The 20,950-nt window shown below is 41.8% G+C and overlaps 1 protein-coding gene across 1 annotated transcript in view; it reads left to right on the top strand.

The window, feature by feature from the left end:
* SORCS3 (sortilin related VPS10 domain containing receptor 3) overlaps window positions 1-20,950 on the top strand; it is a 431,276-nt gene that overhangs the window by 371,639 nt on the left and 38,687 nt on the right. The window contains exons 15-19 of the mRNA XM_053389270.1: window positions 4,395-4,512; window positions 5,407-5,540; window positions 7,801-7,914; window positions 9,887-10,058; window positions 15,157-15,343. Coding sequence (XP_053245245.1) covers window positions 4,395-4,512; window positions 5,407-5,540; window positions 7,801-7,914; window positions 9,887-10,058; window positions 15,157-15,343 — 725 coding nt within the window. The remainder of the gene's footprint in view (window positions 1-4,394; window positions 4,513-5,406; window positions 5,541-7,800; window positions 7,915-9,886; window positions 10,059-15,156; window positions 15,344-20,950) is intronic.

The raw sequence follows: 20,950 nt of genomic DNA, 5'->3' as shown, positions 1-20,950 counted from the left end.
TGGGCGAAAATCAGGACGTATGGCAGCCCGTGTTGGCAGTGCCATAAAAAGCTCAACAACTTTTCTGTCCGGATTTTCACTGTTTGAAATATGGCAACCCTACAGTACAGCCACATTAAAGACACACACACACACACACACACACACACACACACACACACTTTGTGTGAGCCTAGAGCTCTGCATGGCATCATTGACACCCAACGAAGCCATAGCAAACAGCAGTGGTAGTATCAGCATCCCAGTAGCTGTAATGGTGGGCATTTCCCCCACTGTGCCAGATATTCCTCACAGCAGCCCAGGCAACCTGAAAGCAAAGAACAGCTTTACAGCAGCAGCTATTCCTATTACCAGCTATCTGGAAGTGTCTAAAGAACACATTCCACCTTATGCTGCATGCAGGAACTACAGGCCAAGCTCACTTCAATCTGTTAGACTCTCTCCTTCCCCAGCCGAGGATTTTTGAGGAGCGAGGCTTGGAGTTGATGATGGCAGGACTGGCAGCGAAGAGGAAGCGATGGCAAGCAATTAATTGGGCTTTTGAAGTGCTCACACTGAATGCTTTAAAAATATTTGAGGTTAGACTTGAAACTTGAAAAGCCCAGTTAATGTTCATGGTGAGCCAGAGAAGGGTTCACATATCCCGAGTTAACAATTTATAACAATATATTTGGTATACATGTGTTCATAGAATATTTTGATGGACACCAGCAAATCCTAGGCTGAAATGATAAGCTATATTTCCCCATTCAAATTAAGTAGAGCAGCATTAAACCTAAAGTGAAATACCTTGGGCCTCTCCTCTCCTGCCTTCCAAGCATTGGTGGTCATTACAGCAGGAAGAAGGTGGTGAAAGAGAAGTCATTTCCATGCTTATCTTTCCATTTCTACAGTGGAAGGGGAAATGGGTATGCTATTCCTGCTGCTAATACTGAGTAAAGGCTTCCCGTTTCTTGATCAAATGGAGGACTTGGAGAGCAGGCCAAGAAATTTTATTTTCTCTTGACACTTCAAGAAACTCCCAAACTTTGTGCATCTAAGTGCAAATCCTGCAATGTAACTAAATTCCCAGCTCAAAATATTTATAAAAAATTGTGTAATCCCAAATCAACATTGAAAAATTAATAAATAAACGATGGACCCTTCTTTTTCTGCAACTAGGGGGAAAATATCCTTTTGCAATTCCTGCTGCTTTAATTGCATTTAGTATATTATTGTTTCTGTCTAAATTATAGTAATTAAATAGACACATCTTCTTTGAAATCATTTAATTAAAGAGTAGCTAGTACTTTGTCATGTTTAGAATGCTAATGCATTTGCTTTCACTTGAACTTTTTTATGTAGTTCATCTCTGCGGGATTATCAGTCCCTCTCCTTTTAAATTTCCCCAAAATACGTGTGCTTAATGCCGATAGTGGGGTGTCTGGCTTTTCTGTAAGCTTGTGTTTAATATGCCATGGCCCAGAAAATGTTAGGCTCCTGCACTCCTGGATAGCTGATAAGTTAGTAAATGTGATATACCAGATTGCTTTCACATCTGGCATAAAGCTATCAAAGAAACCAGTGGGACTGTATTGATGTGCACCAGCTGTGTGTGTGACCACTAAATGGAAACATGTACAAAGCATAAGATGCTAAATCAAGTGTGAACCAAGTTTTCAGCAAGGCTGTATGGTAGTATGTTATATAGCTTAAGCGGATAACAAGGAGAAAAGAGAAAAGTTCCATCAGCACACTATTTTCTCATTTTGTCAGCTTGAATGAGTGGGTATAGCAGAGGGCAGAGTACCTTCAACCCCATCATTCAGATTTACTACACATATGCAGCTAGTAATTATGTAATTGTACAATGTACTGAGTGCGGTGGTCCTGGCATAACCATGCTACAATCAGCTGTGTTTCAATCAATGGCAGGGGTGATTTGTTCCAACCCTACCTCTTGGCTCAATTGGAATTCCCTAAGGGGAAGGGAGAAGGACACCTGGGCGACAGGTGACCAATCACAGGGGAGCTGACCTTGGGATGCTCTGACCCCCATTTGCCCTCTTTCTACAATCAACTGTGTTTCAATCAAATCTTTTTATGTTCTAGTGGAACTGTTCCCTTTCCCTTTTTCTTTCTCATATCATAAAGAAAACTGGCAGGTGATCCTACGGCTCTCCACCCAGGAAAAAAAAAGACAATTACAATAATCTGCTTTATTTTCTCAACCAACAGAGAAATATCACACAGTAAGGCTCTTTATCTGGGTACTCTCTGTTTGGCATAAATGTGGACATGGGTCATCAAAGCAGTGCTTTAACTTGGCTTCCCGATTCCTTCTCACCTGAGATTCTCAGGGTCCAGGAGAATAAGTTTGTTCCCACTGGTTAGTTATAACAGATTGAGTTGTTCCCTCCAACTCCTTAATCCCTGGGAGAGATTGTCAGGCTTTGTTTATGTTTCTCGAAATGACGACTGGTCTCTGTGTCTTCATCTGTTCTTGCAACCCACCCCTGACTCTTCTGTGGCGAGAAAATAACTACCGACATGATGACTAACAATCAGTTTCCAGATTGAAAACAAACCCCCCACAGCTAGACCAATGAACAAGGCCTTTTACCTTGATGCCTGGGGTTATTTAATTAAAAGATTTTTGTTGTAGCCTTGTTGTCCCATTATTTCAAAGACTTGAGCTTTTTTCAGGTCAGACTTTGAAAACCACAATGCCATGCAAGTGCTTTTGGTAGTAATCCTATGCATATTTACTGGGAAGTAAGTTCTGAGAAGATAAGCATAGGATTGCATTTGCATACCTTTGTTTACCAATTCTTACTCACTCCATTCACTTAATGCTGCACATTTTGTGAGGTTCAACTTTACAGCCAAAGCCACAATTTCAGGGGTCAAGAAAGAAATGTTAGTGAACCAACTTTATCTTGAAGGCTTTGGCACATTTTTCATACCTGCTCACATGCATTGTTCCACATCTCCTGCTGCTACGGATGCCTTGTTTGTTTGTTTTTAAATTGAAGCAGCTTCTTCACTGCATTATCTCAAACTATCAGGGATACTGCAGCACACTCCTTGATGAACTTCAGGAGCATGGAAAATACTTTTTAATTACTGTAGGCATTATAAGCTAGTGTTTGATTTTAGGATGGATTTTTATTCAGTTAGGCTCTGTATGGTATACTTACATACATACATACATACTCCAAATGTAAAGGACACTTTATGTACACACCGGCAAAGTCCTTTTTACAAAACTTTCCCCAACCCATATTTCTCTCTCTCTTTGCTACTTTTTCTCATGCTCTTTCTATTCTCTCGCAGGCTTGCCTTTATCTGCCCATTGCCTCGACTCCATCTATCTAAGTCACATTCTTTGCTCAGAACCTTTTTTCACTCTGTTGTCCCCCTCCATCTCAATGCAATGCTGATTTGTTTTTATCTCCCCTTCCTCTCTTCATTTCAGCAATATTATCTCCACACCCCGCCCCTCCAGCTTTCCTCTCTGTTGGATGCTTCTGCCGTGCTGTGATTGGCTCAGAGCAGAATGAGAGCAGCAGGAAATCACACCCATGAGCTCTGAGGCCAAATTTCACAACATTCTAAAGCATCCTGCAAAAGGATGCTAATGCTGCTCTAGCAGTCACACTCTATGGTTGATCCTCTGAGCTGACATAGGCATCTTGACAGCTTACATGCCTTCTCATGCCTTCGTGGTGGTGACTCAACTCTAGCAGGACTGTACAAAATCACCAATGGAAAGTACAGGAGAGGCCAGTGCCAGCTGAATGGGTTGCCCATTTCTGCCCTGTTAAAATGATGGGAAGCTGTGTGAGATTAATTGGGCCCAGTTATAAGGCAGGGAATTGCATATGATCAAACTGTCTGTTAGAAATATACCAAATATACTATGTAGCTGGATATTTTAAACGTAAGTTTTTTTTTTAAAAAAGAAAAACAAATAAAATAAAAAAGAAAATAAGAGCTGACATGAAAGTCTCAGATGGAACTCAACAACTTCACAGTTGCTGGTGGCTGCCTTAGCCAAATCTTCAATCACCAGGGAAGGCTCTGTGTTTAAGTTACCTATGGATTTCATCTCATCTCCTTTTGTAGAGAGGGCAGTCAATGTAATAGCTTTGGATTAATATAATCATGCTTGGGATTGGATTGAATAACAATGGTCTCACCTCCACTGGGAAAGTCTCACTCATCTCTTCCAGAGGAAGTTTCCCTCTGGAATTCTAATTCTTGTTTCCACTTTTTAGATGGTTCATAGGAATGTTGTGTAGAAGGAATATTTTCTAATGTCCCCCCCCCCCACTTCTCTCTCTCTCTCTCTCTCTCTCTCTCTCTCTCTCTCTCTCTCTCTCTTTCTCCTTTCCCCCACTATCAACCTACAGGATTTTTGGCCATATTAATCTCCGCTCTGAATGGCAGCTAGTAAAAGTAGATTACAAATCTTTCTTTAGCCGGAGGTGCAACAAGGATGACTTTCAGACGTGGCATCTGCACAACCAGGTACTACTACTACTCCAACAGAGCTTTCCTCGTGCATCTTTCAAAATAAATACTCGAACCCTGGCACAAATGGAATCCAAGACATTTGATTCAGTGCATCTGAAAGATGGATAGTAGGGAGGACTGAATAGGAAGAACTTGACCCACAAAGTTAGGGAAGAAACCAGCCAGCAACTAGCTGCCAAAGGGAGACTTTTCAAGTCATGATACTGTTCAGGAAAGCAGAGGCAGAAGTGACAGAGAGTCAATAGCATCTGCATGAAAGCTTGGAGAAGGTGCTGTGGACACACAAATCAGAAATAACTAGGAAGTGAACAATTCTCCCCTTGCACAAATGACAATCACTAATTATGATGAACCACAGTGTGACTGTTATGACTTGATTGAATGGTGTGGTATCTGAGGAACTTGGCTGTAATTATGGCAGAGGGCTAAGAATTAATCTGAGTGAAGGATTGCTGTTAAAATAAGGAAGTGAGTGGCTGTCCAGGAAGCTGTTTCAGAAATCCATATCAGACCATGAAATCTGTTACCAGGGATTAACTAAGGTTCTGCAGAAATCCTGGAGGGAAGTGTGCATCTGAGAATATGCAGAGAAGATACACCTCCTCTTATTATGATTTGTAGTTTTATTTTTCCTGTATAATTTTAGAAATTGCTATTAAGTGAGCAGGCTGCAAATAGACAATTTAGACAGTATTCTAGATTTCATTTGCTTTCAGAATTTGGAGATTGTAGAAATAAAGGACCAAATGCAATATGGTGACTCACTCCCCAGGCTTTCAAGAAAGATTGAGAACTGGTCTCTCCTCTAACCACACCAGGGAGATATGTAGAGCTCTAACTTAACTCTCCATTGTCTCTAACTTAACTCTCCGTTGTTTTGCTCCAAAGGGTGAACCTTGTGTTATGGGAGAGAGGAAGATCTATAAGAAACGTAAAGCAGGGGCCTGGTGTGCACTGACTAGAGATTATTCAAGAACAGTTGTCTCAGAACCTTGCATATGTGCGGAATGGGACTTCGAATGGTAAGCCATGTTTTCTTTTACAGTGCTTTTCTTGCAACTCTTACTGTTACTTGTGTGTTATGTTCCAAAGGTGATGAAAAATAATGCAACATTAATCTTTGTTTATCATATTAGCATAATGGCCTTAGGGATAGGGGAGGGATTTATTTTTAAAAGGCTTACACTTGGAATTTGGCCATTTTGGTGCAATCAAGCTTTGACTGTATTGGATCCTCTCTTGAATCGAGCACCTATTTCCAAACTGCTAGTGCAAAGGAAGACAGTCTTAAGAATTTTGAAATTAAGATATTTCAGAATTCCGCATGCCTTGCCCTAAAAACCCCCCCACCAAAAACAAAAATGCAAAAACGAAACAAGAACCAGTTACTGGCTTGCTGCAAAAAACTATAAAAGTCCATAGAACCCAAATTAGGTACTTAGGATCTGGAAGGAATGTTTTCTCACAGAATTGAGTCCCATCTTCAAGTGGTATAAGAACCTCCTCTTCCTCTTTAGGATTCTGCTGTCAAAGAACTAAATTTGGTATTCTTATGTCACATAAAAGTAATGGTAGCCATGTTGGGCCATAAGAAAAACAAATCCATAATCCATATTAGGGCTGACTTTGTTAGGCTGCCCAAAATGTCACAGAATGCCACAGCCAAAAATATCAACAGGAAAATGTACATGTAATCATATAACAACAGAAAATAATCTAGACCTTTTCCCCTTTTTGTAGAAAAAAACGAACCATGTAGTATTATTAGCATTCTTACTTGAAGTTTCCTTCCATTAGTTTTTTATTTAAGCTTGTCAAGATCCCCGCCCCCAAGCAAAACAGAACAGCAGTTGGACGTGGTGATTTTTCTAGCATGCAAACCCTGGGGGAATTTCAAGCCGTGGGAAGGTGGGCAGCTTGTGTGTTTTTAATATACATTTACCAGAAGTTAATGAACGAGTCTGAGGCCTTGAGGGCATAGAGCAATGTTGTCTTTAATATTATTTAATATTAATGCAGTTCTTTCTTTCAGGCAACGAATTGCTCCTCCCAAACATTTTTAATTACTGAGTCACTATGAGGATATATATATAGATATAGATACACACACACACACACACACACACACACATGGCTGGCCCACTGAGAATGATTAATTTTGAATTTTGAGACAAAAAAACATTAGGGAATCTCTGATCCGCTTTAAGTAATTTGGAAATGCTTGCCTTCAAAGAATAATGGGATCCAACCAGGGTAATTACGGGCTACTGCACTCTGCCCATTTACGCACCTTTCTGAATCCTCTGGAGGCTTGAGAAGCTCATAAACAATAGTCAGTTATGTCAAATCCACTCTTATGACATAATGTCTGAATGCTGCATGAGGTACTCCAGGACCCCTGTTATTTCTGCCTGCCTTCAGAATGACATTTTCCGCAATGGGATGGCTATCATGAAATACTGCCATGACTTCATCCTTGTGTAATTGGATAATATATCTCTGTTGCTGAGCTTCATGGACCTGTTTTTTCATTCACTAAAGCAATATCTACGGTCATTTCACACAGTATGCTTTCTGTGTAGTTGTATGGGGGGGACTTTAGTGTGAACCATCCTTGTATATGAAGATGGCAACAGCTAATTCTCTGCCAGCATGAGCAGTGATCATGGATGAAGGGTGTTGTAGTCCAGCAACACCCAGAGGGTCAAAGGTTCCCCAGTTCTGATCTACAGCTGGGTAGGACCTCCACTGGAAATTCTAGAGAACTATTGATGATGGCCTCCTGGACTTTCTCTGAGGTGGTTTGGTGGCACAGCTGCTAACCCAAAATTCTCTCTTTGCTTTTCCAGAAACAGAATTTGAGGCTGGTGGGAAAGTGCAGGAGATGCAGATATGCTAATGAAAGTGGATGAGAGGTTTTCCAAAGTTGAAGCAACCTCCACCCTTTCTTTTGTAATCTTAAATTCTTCCCTTTCCTTGCACATTTGACATGTAGAACTGCCTTTCACTTTCCCTCCCCTCTGTGTGATTTAAAGTATAGTTTTGGATTTGGCCAGGGAGAGCTGGGTATAAATCTCTACTGGTCCATGAACCTCCGTATGTGCCCTTGGAAAGTCAATCTCTCTCAGCATAATGTACCTCATCGGTTTATTGTGGCAATACAATCCTATGTATGCAATCCTGAGCTCTTTGGAAGAAGGGTGAGATACAAATGTGATAAAAAAAAACCTGTACTTATTCATGGCAAACCATCTTCCGTGTCTTCTTGGTTTATTTCCTTAGTGACTATGGGTACGAAAGACACAGTAATAATCAATGTATCCCAGCATTCTGGTTCAGCCCATCTTCCCAACTGAAAGAATGCAGCCTTGGACAGAGCTACCTGAACAGCACTGGGTAAGTAGGCCCACAGCCTGTCACCACCTTGTAGGACAGGGCTGGCCAATGTGGTGCCCTCCATATGTTTTGGACTGCAATTCCCATCATCCGCAACCACTGGCCATGCTGTCTATCTGAATCTGATGGACATTGGCATCCAACAACACTGGGGGTCATACATGTTGGCTACCTGTGTTGAGGTACCTGCTTTGCCATGTCTGGTTCATTTCCAGGGTAAGCTGCTGGCTGATGTTTGCAGCCTTGCTTTTGTACACCACCAGCTTATTCTTCAGAAAGCCATTCACGTAAAAAAAAAATGTCTAAGAAGAGATTCCCCAGGAGGCCCAAAGTTGTCTACTTTGGTGTCAAAATTAAACCCAAAATAGCAAAAGTATTTTTGTGGAACCTGTTCATTTTAATACATATGGAATTAAGCCACAGAGGTAGAAGCAGAATAGTGCTCACTTATCCCCATTCCTAAACCCCATACATCTGAGACGTAGGCTTGAATAGAGCCTGTGTGTGCATACGTGCTGAGTGTGCATAGGTTCTGTTCAAATCTTACTTAAACTTTTAAAGAAAGAGACTCAGAGCTGTATGAGACCTTATATTAAATGTTCATGTTTTGCTAATTCCAGTTCAGTTTGAAGTAGCATAATAACCTGAGGAAAGTTGGTTCTTTCGGATTAACACTGGGCCAAAGTATTCAGCCCAGGCTTATTTGCTGGTTTCAGGGGTGAGGTGAAAGCTTCTCTCCACCCCAAAGACTTGAATAACCTTCAAGGACTCAGCAAATTCTAATACTTTTCTGGGGATTTAGCTTACCATTATTGACAAGAGTTCCGACCTTTTTTTTGCCAGAATAGAAACAACAACACTTTGCTTCCACTTCAACAGGCAGCATAGCAGTTCCTTCTAATTTTGAACAGAATGCCCCAGGGGGAATAATGTTGGAGTTGCTGAAGTGACAACAAAGCATTTTTATTCTGTGGGGTGGAGAAGAATGGGAAATCTCAGCTGGCTCATCAATAATGGTAATCTACTCTTCCACTAAAGAATATCAGAATTTGACAAGGCGGCCCTGGAAGTCGCTGAACATTTGTCTCCTTTTCTTGTTGGACAAACAGTCCTATTCAAGTGGGATTCCAGATAACCAAAGTCAAATCAAAGAGTGTAACAGCATGCATATCTCTTCTTTGGAAGTACACTGATGCAAAGTCAATGGCATGTGTTAAATCAGAGTTGGGGAAATATGATGCTCCAGACCAATCTATCTAGCCAAGTGATTCTCAAACACAGGTCCCCAGCTGTTGTTGGACTACAACTCTCATCATCCATAGCTAGCAGGAGCAGTGGTCAGGGATGACTCCTCCCAGGCCACATACCCCTCCCCATGGCACACCCTCTCTCTCCAGGCTCCACCCCTCACTGACCTTGCTTCACATTCTCCTTGAGTGCTTTTGCCTATGATAAAGCCTCTTTCTTGCCTGAATGGAGGGCAGAGAGTGGTGTGTGTGTGAGATACTAGCCTATTGTATCTCATTATAATATATATTCCTTGTTCCACTCACCTTTTCCTCTGGTTGTGCCCACTACTGATATGTAGCCACAGAAGGTTGTCCAGAGAAATATGTGTCCCTTGAGCTGGAAAAAATCTAAGTTTGTGTCTAAATGGTTTCTTAACAAGGGAGTAAGGTACATTGAAAGAAATAGAAAACCAGTGAAAGGGAGACTAATGATCTTTCCCAACCTATATTTTGCCTATGTGCATTTCTACAGTTTAGTGTGGCATAGATCTGTCTTGGTGCTAGCAACAAAAAGCTGAAATATAATGGATACCGAATACTGCAGTTGATAAAAACTTTCAATTTCTTTACATTTCTTGTTAGCGAGCACAATGCATATGCTATCAAACGTTGGTTTTTTTTTCTTGTGAAATATGACATTTAAATAAACAACTCAACCCAACTCAAATTATCATATTTTACAGGTATCGGAGGATTGTTTCGAATAACTGCACAGATGGACTGCGGGAAAAGTATGCTGCCAAGCCTGGACAGTGCCCGGGCAAAGCTCCCCGAGGTCTGCATATCCTCACATCCAATGGCAAGTTGGTTGCGGAACAAGGGTTCAACACAACCTTCAGAATCCTCATGGAAGAGGTACCACTGCTAGGTTGATGATAATATAGGATTCCTTCCCCTTTTGCTGCTCCCAACCTTTGCCCTCTTCTTCATGCATGATGAATTTTCAACATCACTGAAGGTGGTGGTGGATGAAAGTCTGAGTTAAAATTATAAGACTTTTAGTAATCATTAACAGCATTTTCAGTTTGTCACTTCGTAGAAACATTCTGGATTTTATAGCTGATGACCCCGTAAACCTTTTTGTGGGGGTTGTATTGCTTGCTTCAAACAATGCTCTTCAAGACAAAAAATGTTAACTATATAATATAAACTAGAGAGAATCTCAGACTTTGCCTTCAAGAACACCACAAAGGTAAAATGAAACTCAAAGATGCCACCGTTTGAACTTCACTAAGGATAATTGGTAGCCTCCTTGTCTCTAGCCATAGGGCAAGCAAACAAAAGAAAGAAAGGGAAAAGGGAGCCAAGAAGCTTTCAGGGCATCCTGCTTCACCATCCCAGGTTTCACAGCACAGCAGGGTCTTCATTCTCTTTTATTTTCTTGTTGAAAAAGGGCAAGTGCCCTCTTCTTTCTGGACCAGTCAGACATCAGAATGAGAGCTAATAGCGAGGGGGTTAGGACTCTATTGGCCTCTGTCTTGGCTTATACTGGGAGCCTCACTTCAGAGCTTTGAAACCACTGATTTAATCCTATCAAATTGCTATGTTTTATTTATTTTTAAGATAATTGATGTTGTTCCGGAGTTCTGTGTGTCTTGAAGATTCTAGTTCTGCCTTTTAACAGCAGCTTAACTGCAATCCTGTACAGGTCTACTTAGAAGTAAGTCTGATTGAGATCTATATAGCTTACTTCCAGGTAAATAGGAGATCTGAAACTTTAGGATCCTAGGATTGCAGACTGTTTCTCTGAAGCCACCTAGCAATATTCAACCCAACTACACGTTTAGCTTCCTTTTATTTGAAATTCACCCAAACCCTAATGGTTTATTATTATTGCTTGCCTTACTAAATATGTTCAGCCCATTTGTAGCCTGACCTTCTTTCAAATACAGCATACATAGAATTAAGAGTAGCCACCAACTTTTCCCTAAAGTGAAATTTCAGTATGAATTTAGAGGATTTTGCTTGGACACAGTACAGAGGCAAAACTCCAATGGATGCCAAAGGCGGTGAAAGATCGTTGTGTGATGCCTACCTAGGATTCATAGAAAACATGGAAGCAGGTTGTTAACACAAGGTGTGCTTTGGGTATTATCTGTATTTCACCAGCACCCAGTGTCCTTTTTGACTGGGGCTGGTGAAGAAGCTGTTCAGGCGGTGGACAAGGCTGATAAAACAGACTCAACTGTTGTCACTAATTTTTGCCTAAAGCAATATTTCAATGTGATTTTAGAGGTTCATGCTTGGGTAAAACATATGAAGAATTTGAAGGGGAGGGGAAAAAGAGTTCTGATACTCCTAGTGAAATTTCTCAGGGGAAGAGTATCTGCATACCCCACATGGTGTTTTTCTATTACATTGAGACCTGCCAATGTCAGGGAATTGCTCTGTGACTGAGTGTATTTCTAAGTTGTTATTTCTGAGATAGAGTAACACCAGAACCAGTGGTCAGGGATGATGGGAATTTCAACAGCATCCCTAAGTGCCTTTTGGCTTGGAGATCATGATTCTTCCCTTTCTTGTTGTACCAAGCTCATTAGAGAGCCTGAGCACATAAAGAACAGTACACACAAAACATTTTGAGCATATTGTAGTGTCTTGTTTTTTGGTTTGTCTGTTTGCTGCTGTTTTGGAATAGGCTTTTTAAAGTGTTTTATAAGAGCAAACACAATTGATTATTAGAGGTTGGCATGCAACAAAACTCTTCTGAACATAGTGATTTTATATTGATTTTGAGCCTGTCCAACTGGCTTTATCTACTAGCAGTTTCAACTTTACAGGCTATCTGCACATTATGTTCAATGTGTTGCTTTCACTTGCTTATCTGTTTTATAGCATCCTGTTGGGTAGGGAAAGAATCAGGACTGGGAATGTGCATGCAGGAAGTCACATATCCTTCCATGTTACAGACCCAGAGAACATTGCTGTCCATCTCCAAAGCTGCTATTTGCCCCAGGAATAAAGCTGCTCTTTGTGGCCACAGTACTCTTCCAACCCTGTCTAAGTGCACATTTTGACGTTTTCATGAATTCATCTCATATCACCTTAATGACAGGTGCCATTGACAATGCCAGTGATAGCAGATGCAGCTAACAATAACAGCAGCAGATGTGAATCCTTTTGCTAGCAATACCAGGTGCATAATCACATATACTAATAGACTAAGAAGTCTGTATTCAGCAATGTTTATTTAGGAATAATCATTTATATCCCCAAATAGGGATGAACAAATCTGCCAATTTCAGCTCTCTCTGTTTCTCATTTTTCCGGACACAAATTCATTTCTCCATATTTTCACAGCAATCGTCATGAAAATTTGTCAGCAGTTTAGTCCAATTTTCCCTAGTACTATACATATTTTATATGCAGTTTTAAATAATATACACACTATTGCAAACAATGTTCCCCATCATAATGCTTTTTTCTCCACGTTAGTTGAAGAACTGCATCCTAAAATTCAGCAAAGTGCAAATTTAGAAAAACAGCTGTGTTTCAGTTCATGTAGCTGTGAATTAGGCAGTTTCTCATTAAAATCCAAATGAAATTGGACCCCCCCCCACGTTGGATCTTTGAAAATATCACTTACATAGACATATCCTCAAATTATCCAGAGAAAGGCATCTTGTTGTTGGTAATTCAAGTGAGAATGCTGAAATAACAAAGTTGTCCCACATCCAGAAGATGTAGTCAGGGTTTTTGCTTTTTGCAGGGAGGGTAAAGACTGGATATCAGGGTGGGAATGGGCGAAGCTATGCAACCAGTTGGTCAAATATTCTAACAAGCTCTTACTGTGCTGACCCCATCACCTCAGGATGGCATCCACCTGGATTTCTGAGATGCCTTATAAGTAACTTACTTTCTCACCACCATTCATCAGTTGTCAAGCACACCCAATTTGCAGACTTGTGAGCTTTAAGACGCACCATTATCACATTTCCATTTGATCATTTTACAGGACTAGCGCTATAAAAAGTGCCTCTCAAATATATCCAGCGAGCAGTGATTGTTATCCATTTGAAATGCCTCCACTTCATTTCCACCTTAATTTATATTCATAAACTAAGGGAAAGCTGACATTGCATGTGTGGCGGTTGATACACCTTTCACAATTTTATATACAGGAAACATAGTTGAAAGGAATGGGATTAGCGGATCGCTGCAATGCGGAGCAGGCTAGTAAGAGGCTGGAAAAGGGATCTGCTTCTCTTTAGATACGAGAGCACTGTTCCTTTTCTCTTGAAAACTACAAATACACAATGAGGGCATGGGTTGGGAATTGTGGCTGCAACATTAGCAAACTGAAATGGTTCGATAAGAAAAATGATATGAAATTATATGCACCTCTCATGAACCAAGAGATGCATATAATTTCATATCATTTTTGTTTCGTTTGCTTAAAAATCCTATCTTAACTGTATTTTTTAATATAAAATAAAGGACAGTAGTAATGAAATATCCTCTCCTTGTCTCATGCTATGTGGTATGCTGAAAGAAATAAATTGACCTCTGGAAGAAAACTGGTTAATCAAGGCCAGATATGATTATAAGGAGATGCACAATTATCAGTGTTTAAGCTATGGCAGCACTGATTAACGCAACTTAGAGCTATACTTTCTCAGTGCCAAAAATCTCTCAGGCAAAAGAAGGAAGTTCTTGCATTGGCTCTGCCAGGAATCTCTTCATCCAACAGATAACTCTAATAGCTTATGGTTATAGCATGCACACATTTTCTGAACCACAGTCAAGGCCTCTTGTTTTGCAATATATAACAGTCTGCCAACAGATCACTTTCCTTCTTTGGCAATTCGTGGTGAGGAACAATCTGTCCCGAAGCAGCTATCTCTTTTCAAGACTTGCAAACGCAGTTCTAAAAGAGCAGTTAACTTTTTTAAAAAAGACATTGTTAGCTACTAAACCCAGAGATCCTGGTCCTTTAACAACTAAACCAATAGTCTTTCTGTGCTACACAATTTTGAGGCTAACTATTGTTTATAAAATGTTCAGAAGCTGCCTTTATCAGACCACTGTCCACCCAGTTCAAAACTGTCTTTGTTGACTGGCAGTAGCTCTTTTGTGTTTCAGTCGGGAGTTCTCTCCCAATCATACTTGAAGATGATGGGGATTATTTTGCCTGCAAGGCAGATGCTCTGTCATTGAACTATGGCTGGTGCTACAGTGCCAGAAATCCTTAAATCCACTGTATTCAAAGAGTCAGTTAAGGCTTTTAAAGGGGACCCAAGTGGCTGCTGGGAGATCCGATTTTTATTCTCAACTCTCAAAAACCAGCTTCACTGTGTTTCTGGAGTAGACCAGGTAGCGGAATTGCATTTATTTACATTCCTATTTAGTAAAATGTGAGTGTCGTGTGGGCTAAACCCCTTTTCAGGCTAAAGATCTTGAAACGACTTTGGAGATGCAAAATAATTTCATTCTACTCTCTGAAACTTCCTTGAGCATATCCAAGTGGTTCTTTGTTTCTTTCTGAGGTGTGTTGTTTTGCTTAGATTCTGTTCCTCAACAAACAGAACAGAATCCTTTCAGACTGCAGAGTGGGTTATGATCCCCTGAAGTAGAAAATTAATACAACAGGTTATGCTTGAATGTCATCGCTCACCTGTAACAATCTATGCTAGATCTCCTATACTACACCTAGACATTAGTCGCTGGCCCACCAAATTCCTTTCAGGGAAAATATAAATCAACCAACCCTAAACTATATGGTGAAAACTTTAACATTTAGAAAATCTTCCCTGCCTTTCTTTTCTTTTCTCATTTTTTATTACTAAATATATCCTGCAGCAAATATCAGGTGGTCACTTATTGCATTGCAGGAAAAGTTCAAAGCTTTTGGGCCATGTTTATGCTAATAAGGTTCTCCTTAGTGGCAGTGCAGTGTATAACATAAATCACCCTTATCAGCCACATTGCTAAACCACTGTGTTTCCTTCTGCAGGGTGATCTCCAGAGGACAAATATCCAACTAGATTTTGGAGATGGTACTGCTGTGTCCTATGCTAATTTCAGCCCTATAGAGGATGGTATCCGACACATTTATAAGAGCACTGGGATCTTCCAAGTGACAGCCTATGCAGAAAACAACCTGGGTTCTGATCTGGCAGCACTCTTCCTGCATGTGATCTGTAAGTAGTTACCTCTAGTGAGCTTTGAAAAAGCCCCTCCATAGATTGCATGCATAGTTCATTGTTTTGGAAGACTCCATCCTTAAATCCTGTTTTCCATATTACAGTTACTTGGTTGTTTTTTTACTGTTTGACATGCTTTACCATTCTTATCTCATTCATTTGTACGACAACCTTGTAATATATCTTCTTGAAGCACAATCCTGTACACTAGTAAGTCCCATAGGGAGGTAAATGAGCATAGGATTTCAGCCTGAATGTTCTTATTTTACATATGGTGAACAAGGACCAACAGGGTGGATCCAGTTAGAGTTGAACTTATCCCCACTGAAATCACTGGGACTTCACTTGATTAGGACTAACTTCTCACACTGATTTCTGGGCACAAGGCAATGATTCACCAATGCTCACCTAAGGAGTCCTATCAGCTTGACCCCATGCTCAATTCCATCCTTGCCTCTTTTGTAAAAAAACCTTGCCTCTTTTGTAAAAAAAACCTATTATAAATTGTATTTAACAGAGCACATTGCTCTGAACTTGCAGCTAATTAAACTTTAGAGTTTTTTGGAGTGGCTAAAACTGGTGAGAATTTATACAGCTTTTTCAAATACACTAAAAACAAATATACAAATTGTAAATGTATGGCACAAAGCAACAGCCATAAACTGAACTGTAAATAAAACAATTGCATGAACTTATATAATATTCTTACATAGGTTTGAAAACATAGAGTGAAATCCAGCAGTGTCTTTCCACCAATAGAACAGTCAGCAGTGGCAGAACACACATGTGCCTCTCTGGAGTGGAATGGGGGGGGTGTTGCAGGTGGAAGAAGGTGTAAGGGAAAATCTAGTTGTGTGATGTTGGATATTGCCCATCTGCATTTCTTTTCCTTGATAAATTTGAATTGCTGCTGATTCTATGAAAAGGTATTTCCTAAAATATTTTCTTCTTACGTTTTTGGATTCCTGGTTCTTTTTTTGCTAAGGTTCCTAGTGTGGCACCCTCAGAAGGTTCCCTTGGCATCTACCAGGAACCCCACTCCTCCCAATTTTCTATTGGAATTTGTTTTGGTTGTTTGTGAGGGGTAGAGGTTGTCTGCTTTTTGGTCTGTGTTTTAGTGGTCTCTAGGAATTTTGGTGGAAGGATTCTGGGCATCACCAGTGTTTCTTTTGTGAAATGAATATTTTGTGACACCCACAGTAGTTGCTTATATTTCTAAATGTGATCCTGGGCCCTAAAAGATTGGGAAACCCTGCTTTTTGGGTGCAAGTATCATGTGTAGTAACCATAGGCAACTCACATTTCAGAGTTTGACGTTTCAGAGTGCAAACCATGTATTTGAAATATGATTGTTTCAGCTGTTCATTTGCACTTCACCTGAAGCATGCCAGCAATGAAAGATGCTACTATTATTTTCTACTGATTGAGGGTAGAAGGAAGGATCAGAGGAGTAGGACATTAAAAAGAAGTCTGGCAGATTCTCTGCACTGAAGGTTGGCAGGCAAAAAGTTACAGGGAACAATGATGTCAGCCTTTTACAAGAAACAGTTGGGATCAAGTCCTGAGAATGTTTTTTTGGTGATAATGTCACAAAGAAAGATTGTGAAACTCAGTTTTTTTGCTCTTCTTATACAGAATTCTCCAATTAGTTTTAGAGAGACAGGCTTCATTTGCACTGAACATCTAAAGTCCATATCTTGTTGGACTCGTGGCCATTTGTCAAGTATGATGGAAGCTGTAATCCAACAATTTCTGGAAGCCATTACATTGGCTGCCCTGGGTAGATCATACTGAGTTAAACGGATCTCTGTTCACATCGCCTCCAGTCAGCATGACCAATGGTTGGGAAATATGTGGGTTGTAGTCAAATAGCAGAAGGCTGCTGTAAAAGTTATGGAAACCAAATGCATTCATGAATTGCTCAAACATCACCCTCCATCTGCATGTCTTAAAGTACCTTATAGTCTTTATGGTTCCTTCTTCAATACTGCCAGCAAGAAATCTAGGATTTCTCCCACCTCTGCCTATTCATCTTAACCAACTGAGAATCATAAGACTGAGCTGTGCTTCAACTGCACAAATCTAATATTCCTGCTAAAGATGATTGAATTAGGTTGCATGGAGAAATTGATGCTCAAGAGTGAGGCTCTTCTTCATGTGTCACCTCCTCATGAGGTCTGGAGGGTGGCAACATGAGAATGGGCCTTTTCTGTGGTGGCTCCCTGCATTTGAAATGCTCCCCAGGGAAGCTCACCTGGTGCCTTCACTACATATCTTTAGGCAGGCAAAAATATTCCTCTTCTCCCAGGCCTTTGGCTATCTAAACAATCCATGGCCTTTCAAACGGGGGTGGAGGGTGGGGTTAAAGGGTATTGTTTTTGTTTCCTATTATGGAATATATTTTGGTGTTTCTATATTGTCAACCACTCTCTGGTCTTCAAATGACATGTGGTCTAGAAATTTAATAAATAACTACTACTACTATACTTATTGGGGTAGTGATGAAGTGGGATAGGTATTTACAAGTTTGATTTCCCTGCTGGAATGAAGGTATTATTTAAAGTCCCAGCATCCCTGGTAGAGAAATGATGCCATTCATATCAGGTTTTGTGCCCTTCAAGCCTTGGTTATGCTAGTGGGTGCTTTGCATTGCACAAACATTTTGCATGCACTCACGTGGAATGTGTGCAAAAGATCAAGCCCTTTCCACTAGGACCGTATATAGAAGTATCTTATTATGTTTCATGGTTACCTTTCCCAGCCAGGACTAATTATTATGAGATCCCACGGAGACTGTGCAAAGAATAAGGTTCATGATTACAGTGTCAGATACGCATAATTAAGCCTCTCTAGTGTTAAATATCCATGGAAGAAAAATATTTTATGCAAACTCTCTTAAACTCATGCTGACAGAACATATTGGACCTTGAGCTTTCATACCAGCAGAAGTGTTAAGGGGGGTGGCCTAGTGGGCCTGAGTCCTAGATCTTTTGCAATCGATTCCAAATCTTTCTTTCCCCTGTTTTCTTAAAAAATCACTTTAAAAATGCTATATTTGCTTACAGGACAGCTTTCCCTATGAAAATTGGCCTAAATCTGCTAACTTATAAATGAGCAGATGCAAATTTTATGCAAATCTGTGTAATGGGCCTGTGCACAAACTTTTTAAGGACTTGGAAACATCCCCTGCATATGCATTTCCACTGGTTCATTCAGGCTCTTATTGTGTCCATGCGTGCATGTGTAGATAAATGTTTTTTTCAGATTGGTGTCTGCATTGTGATGTATGGGTTTTAATGTGTATGCACTGAGGAATCTTTCAGAAAGTCATCTTATGGATGCAAAACAATATATTAGAACTGGCCTAGAGAATAAGTTGATTAACGGTGAGATCTCCCACCTGCTTGTAATTAGAGCAGTTTACCTGACTGTAATATCTGAGCAGGCTCAAGAAATGATCAGTTATTTTGAGCATGCCCACTGCAGAACAATGACAAATTATCATTCAGTTCCATACACGCTTGCTAACGAAAACAATGGGGGGGAAACCAGATGGAGAGAGAAACTAAAGTTTCAGTTTGAAACTTCAGATTTTCCCATCTGTTTGTAACTTTTTTTTTTGTCCACTCTTGGTGACAACCTAAATGCCTAATTTCTTGAAATGAAAGCTTAACTATCAGTCTGCTGTTTTGCTCTGAGGGCATTGCAGTAACTTGGTTAACTTTAAGTCAAACCATTTCACCTGCCAGTCTAGTTTCTGTTTTCATAACATCTGCAACTTCATATGTGCTTGGTCTTGGTCTTGTATGAAAAAGCACTCTTTTCTATAGGTAGCTTCCCAGAATATTTCAGGTACTTTGTAAGAACGAAGATATGAGAACAAATTCTTATGCTCCATGCCTAGTCTGAAAAGTAATCATGTACAATATTCAGGGTGTATCCCTTTCAAATATGTCTCAGATGCAGTAACTGGGAAATGGAATGGGACCCTAATTCCAAGGATTTCAAAGAAACATCCCTGAATCTTACATGCATGTATCCTTCACAGTTGATAGGGCATCTGCATATATTTAAACTTTTATTTCTGTGCCTAAGTAGAATATAGAAACAGATTCTGCCCATAGATTTCACCTTTTGACAAGTACCGTATTTTTCGCACGATTGGACGCACCGGACCATAGGGCGCACCTAGTTTTTTTGGGGAGAAATAAAGGGGAAAAAAATTCCCTTTATTTCCCCCCCCAAAAGCAGGTCAGGGAAACCGAACCAGGTCGAGGAACAGCGGGATAGTGGCGCTGCGCCTCCCTGCTGTCCCCCGAGCTTGTGGGGCTGGCTGATGTCTGCCTGGCGCGCGGAGTGCTCTGCTTCAGGGTGCCTCACCTGCCGGGCGGCAGGCTGCTATCCGCAGCGTGGGGAGCCCTGCGGGGAACTCCTGCAAGGCTCCCCACGCTGCGGATGTGTTCCCGAAGCGCCGGGCGCTCTGCTTTCAGGGCGCCCGACGCTCCGGGAAGCAGGCTGCTATCCGCAGCGTGGGGAGCCTTGCAGGAGTTCCCCGCAAGGGAACTCCTGCAAGGCTCCCCATGCTGCGGATGTGTTCCCGAAGCGCCGGGCGCTCTGCTTTCAGGGCGCCCGATGCTCAGGGAAGCAGGCTGCTATCTGCAGCGTGGGGAGCCTTGCGGGGAACTCCTGCAAGGCTCCCCACGCTGCGGATGTGTTCCCGAAGCGCCGGGCGCTCTGCTTTCAGGGCGCCCGACGCTCCGGGAAGCAGGCTGCTATCCGCAGCGTGGGGAGCCTTGCGGGGAACTCCTGCAAGGCTCCCCACGCTGCGGATGTGTTCCCGAAGCGCCGGGCGCTCTGCTTTCAGGGCGCCCGACGCTCCGGGAAGCAGGCTGCTATCCGCAGCGTGGGGAACCTTGCGGGGAACTCCTGCAAGGCTCCCCACGCTGCGGATGTGTTCCCGAAGCGCCGGGCGCTCTGCTTTCAGGGCGCCCGACGCTCCGGGAAGCAGGCTGCTATCCGCAGCGTGGGGAGCCTTGCGGGGAACTCCTGCAAGGCTCCCCACGCTGCGGATGTGTTCCCGAAGCGCCGGGCGCTCTGCTTTCAGGGCGCCCGACGCTCCGGGAAGCAGGCTGCTATCTGCAGCCTAGACACGGCTAGCGGAGCGCTAATCCCGAAGCTTGGGGCGTGCGGAGCTCAGCGCGCCCCAAGCTTCTGGGTGCCGGCAAGGTCTAGACGGCTAGCGGAGACCTTGCCGGCACCCAGAAGCTTGGGGCGCGCTGAGCTCCGCAAGCCCCAAGCTTCGGGATTAATGCAGCGCTCCGCTAGCCGTGGGAGAGCTCGGTCTCCCACGGCTAGCGGATGGCTTCCTGAAGCCTGGAAAGCGAGAGGGGTCGGTGCGCACCGACCCCTCTCACTCTCCAGGCTTCAGCGAAAGCCTGCATTCGCTCCATAGGACGCACACACATTTTCCCTTGCTTTTTAGGAGGGAAAAAGTGCGTCCTATGGTGCGAAAAATACGGTAAGTTAAATGAACCATAAGGATCCTGGAACTAGACTACTAATTGATAGTTGCTAGAGGATACATTGCACACTGGATTCTTGAAT

This window comes from Podarcis raffonei, chromosome 5 (genome assembly GCF_027172205.1).
Source record: "Podarcis raffonei isolate rPodRaf1 chromosome 5, rPodRaf1.pri, whole genome shotgun sequence".
In the NCBI taxonomy this organism is placed as follows: Eukaryota; Metazoa; Chordata; class Lepidosauria; order Squamata; family Lacertidae; genus Podarcis; species Podarcis raffonei.
The sequence above is the reverse complement of the archived record's forward strand: the minus strand, read 5'-3'. Positions and strand labels throughout refer to the sequence as shown.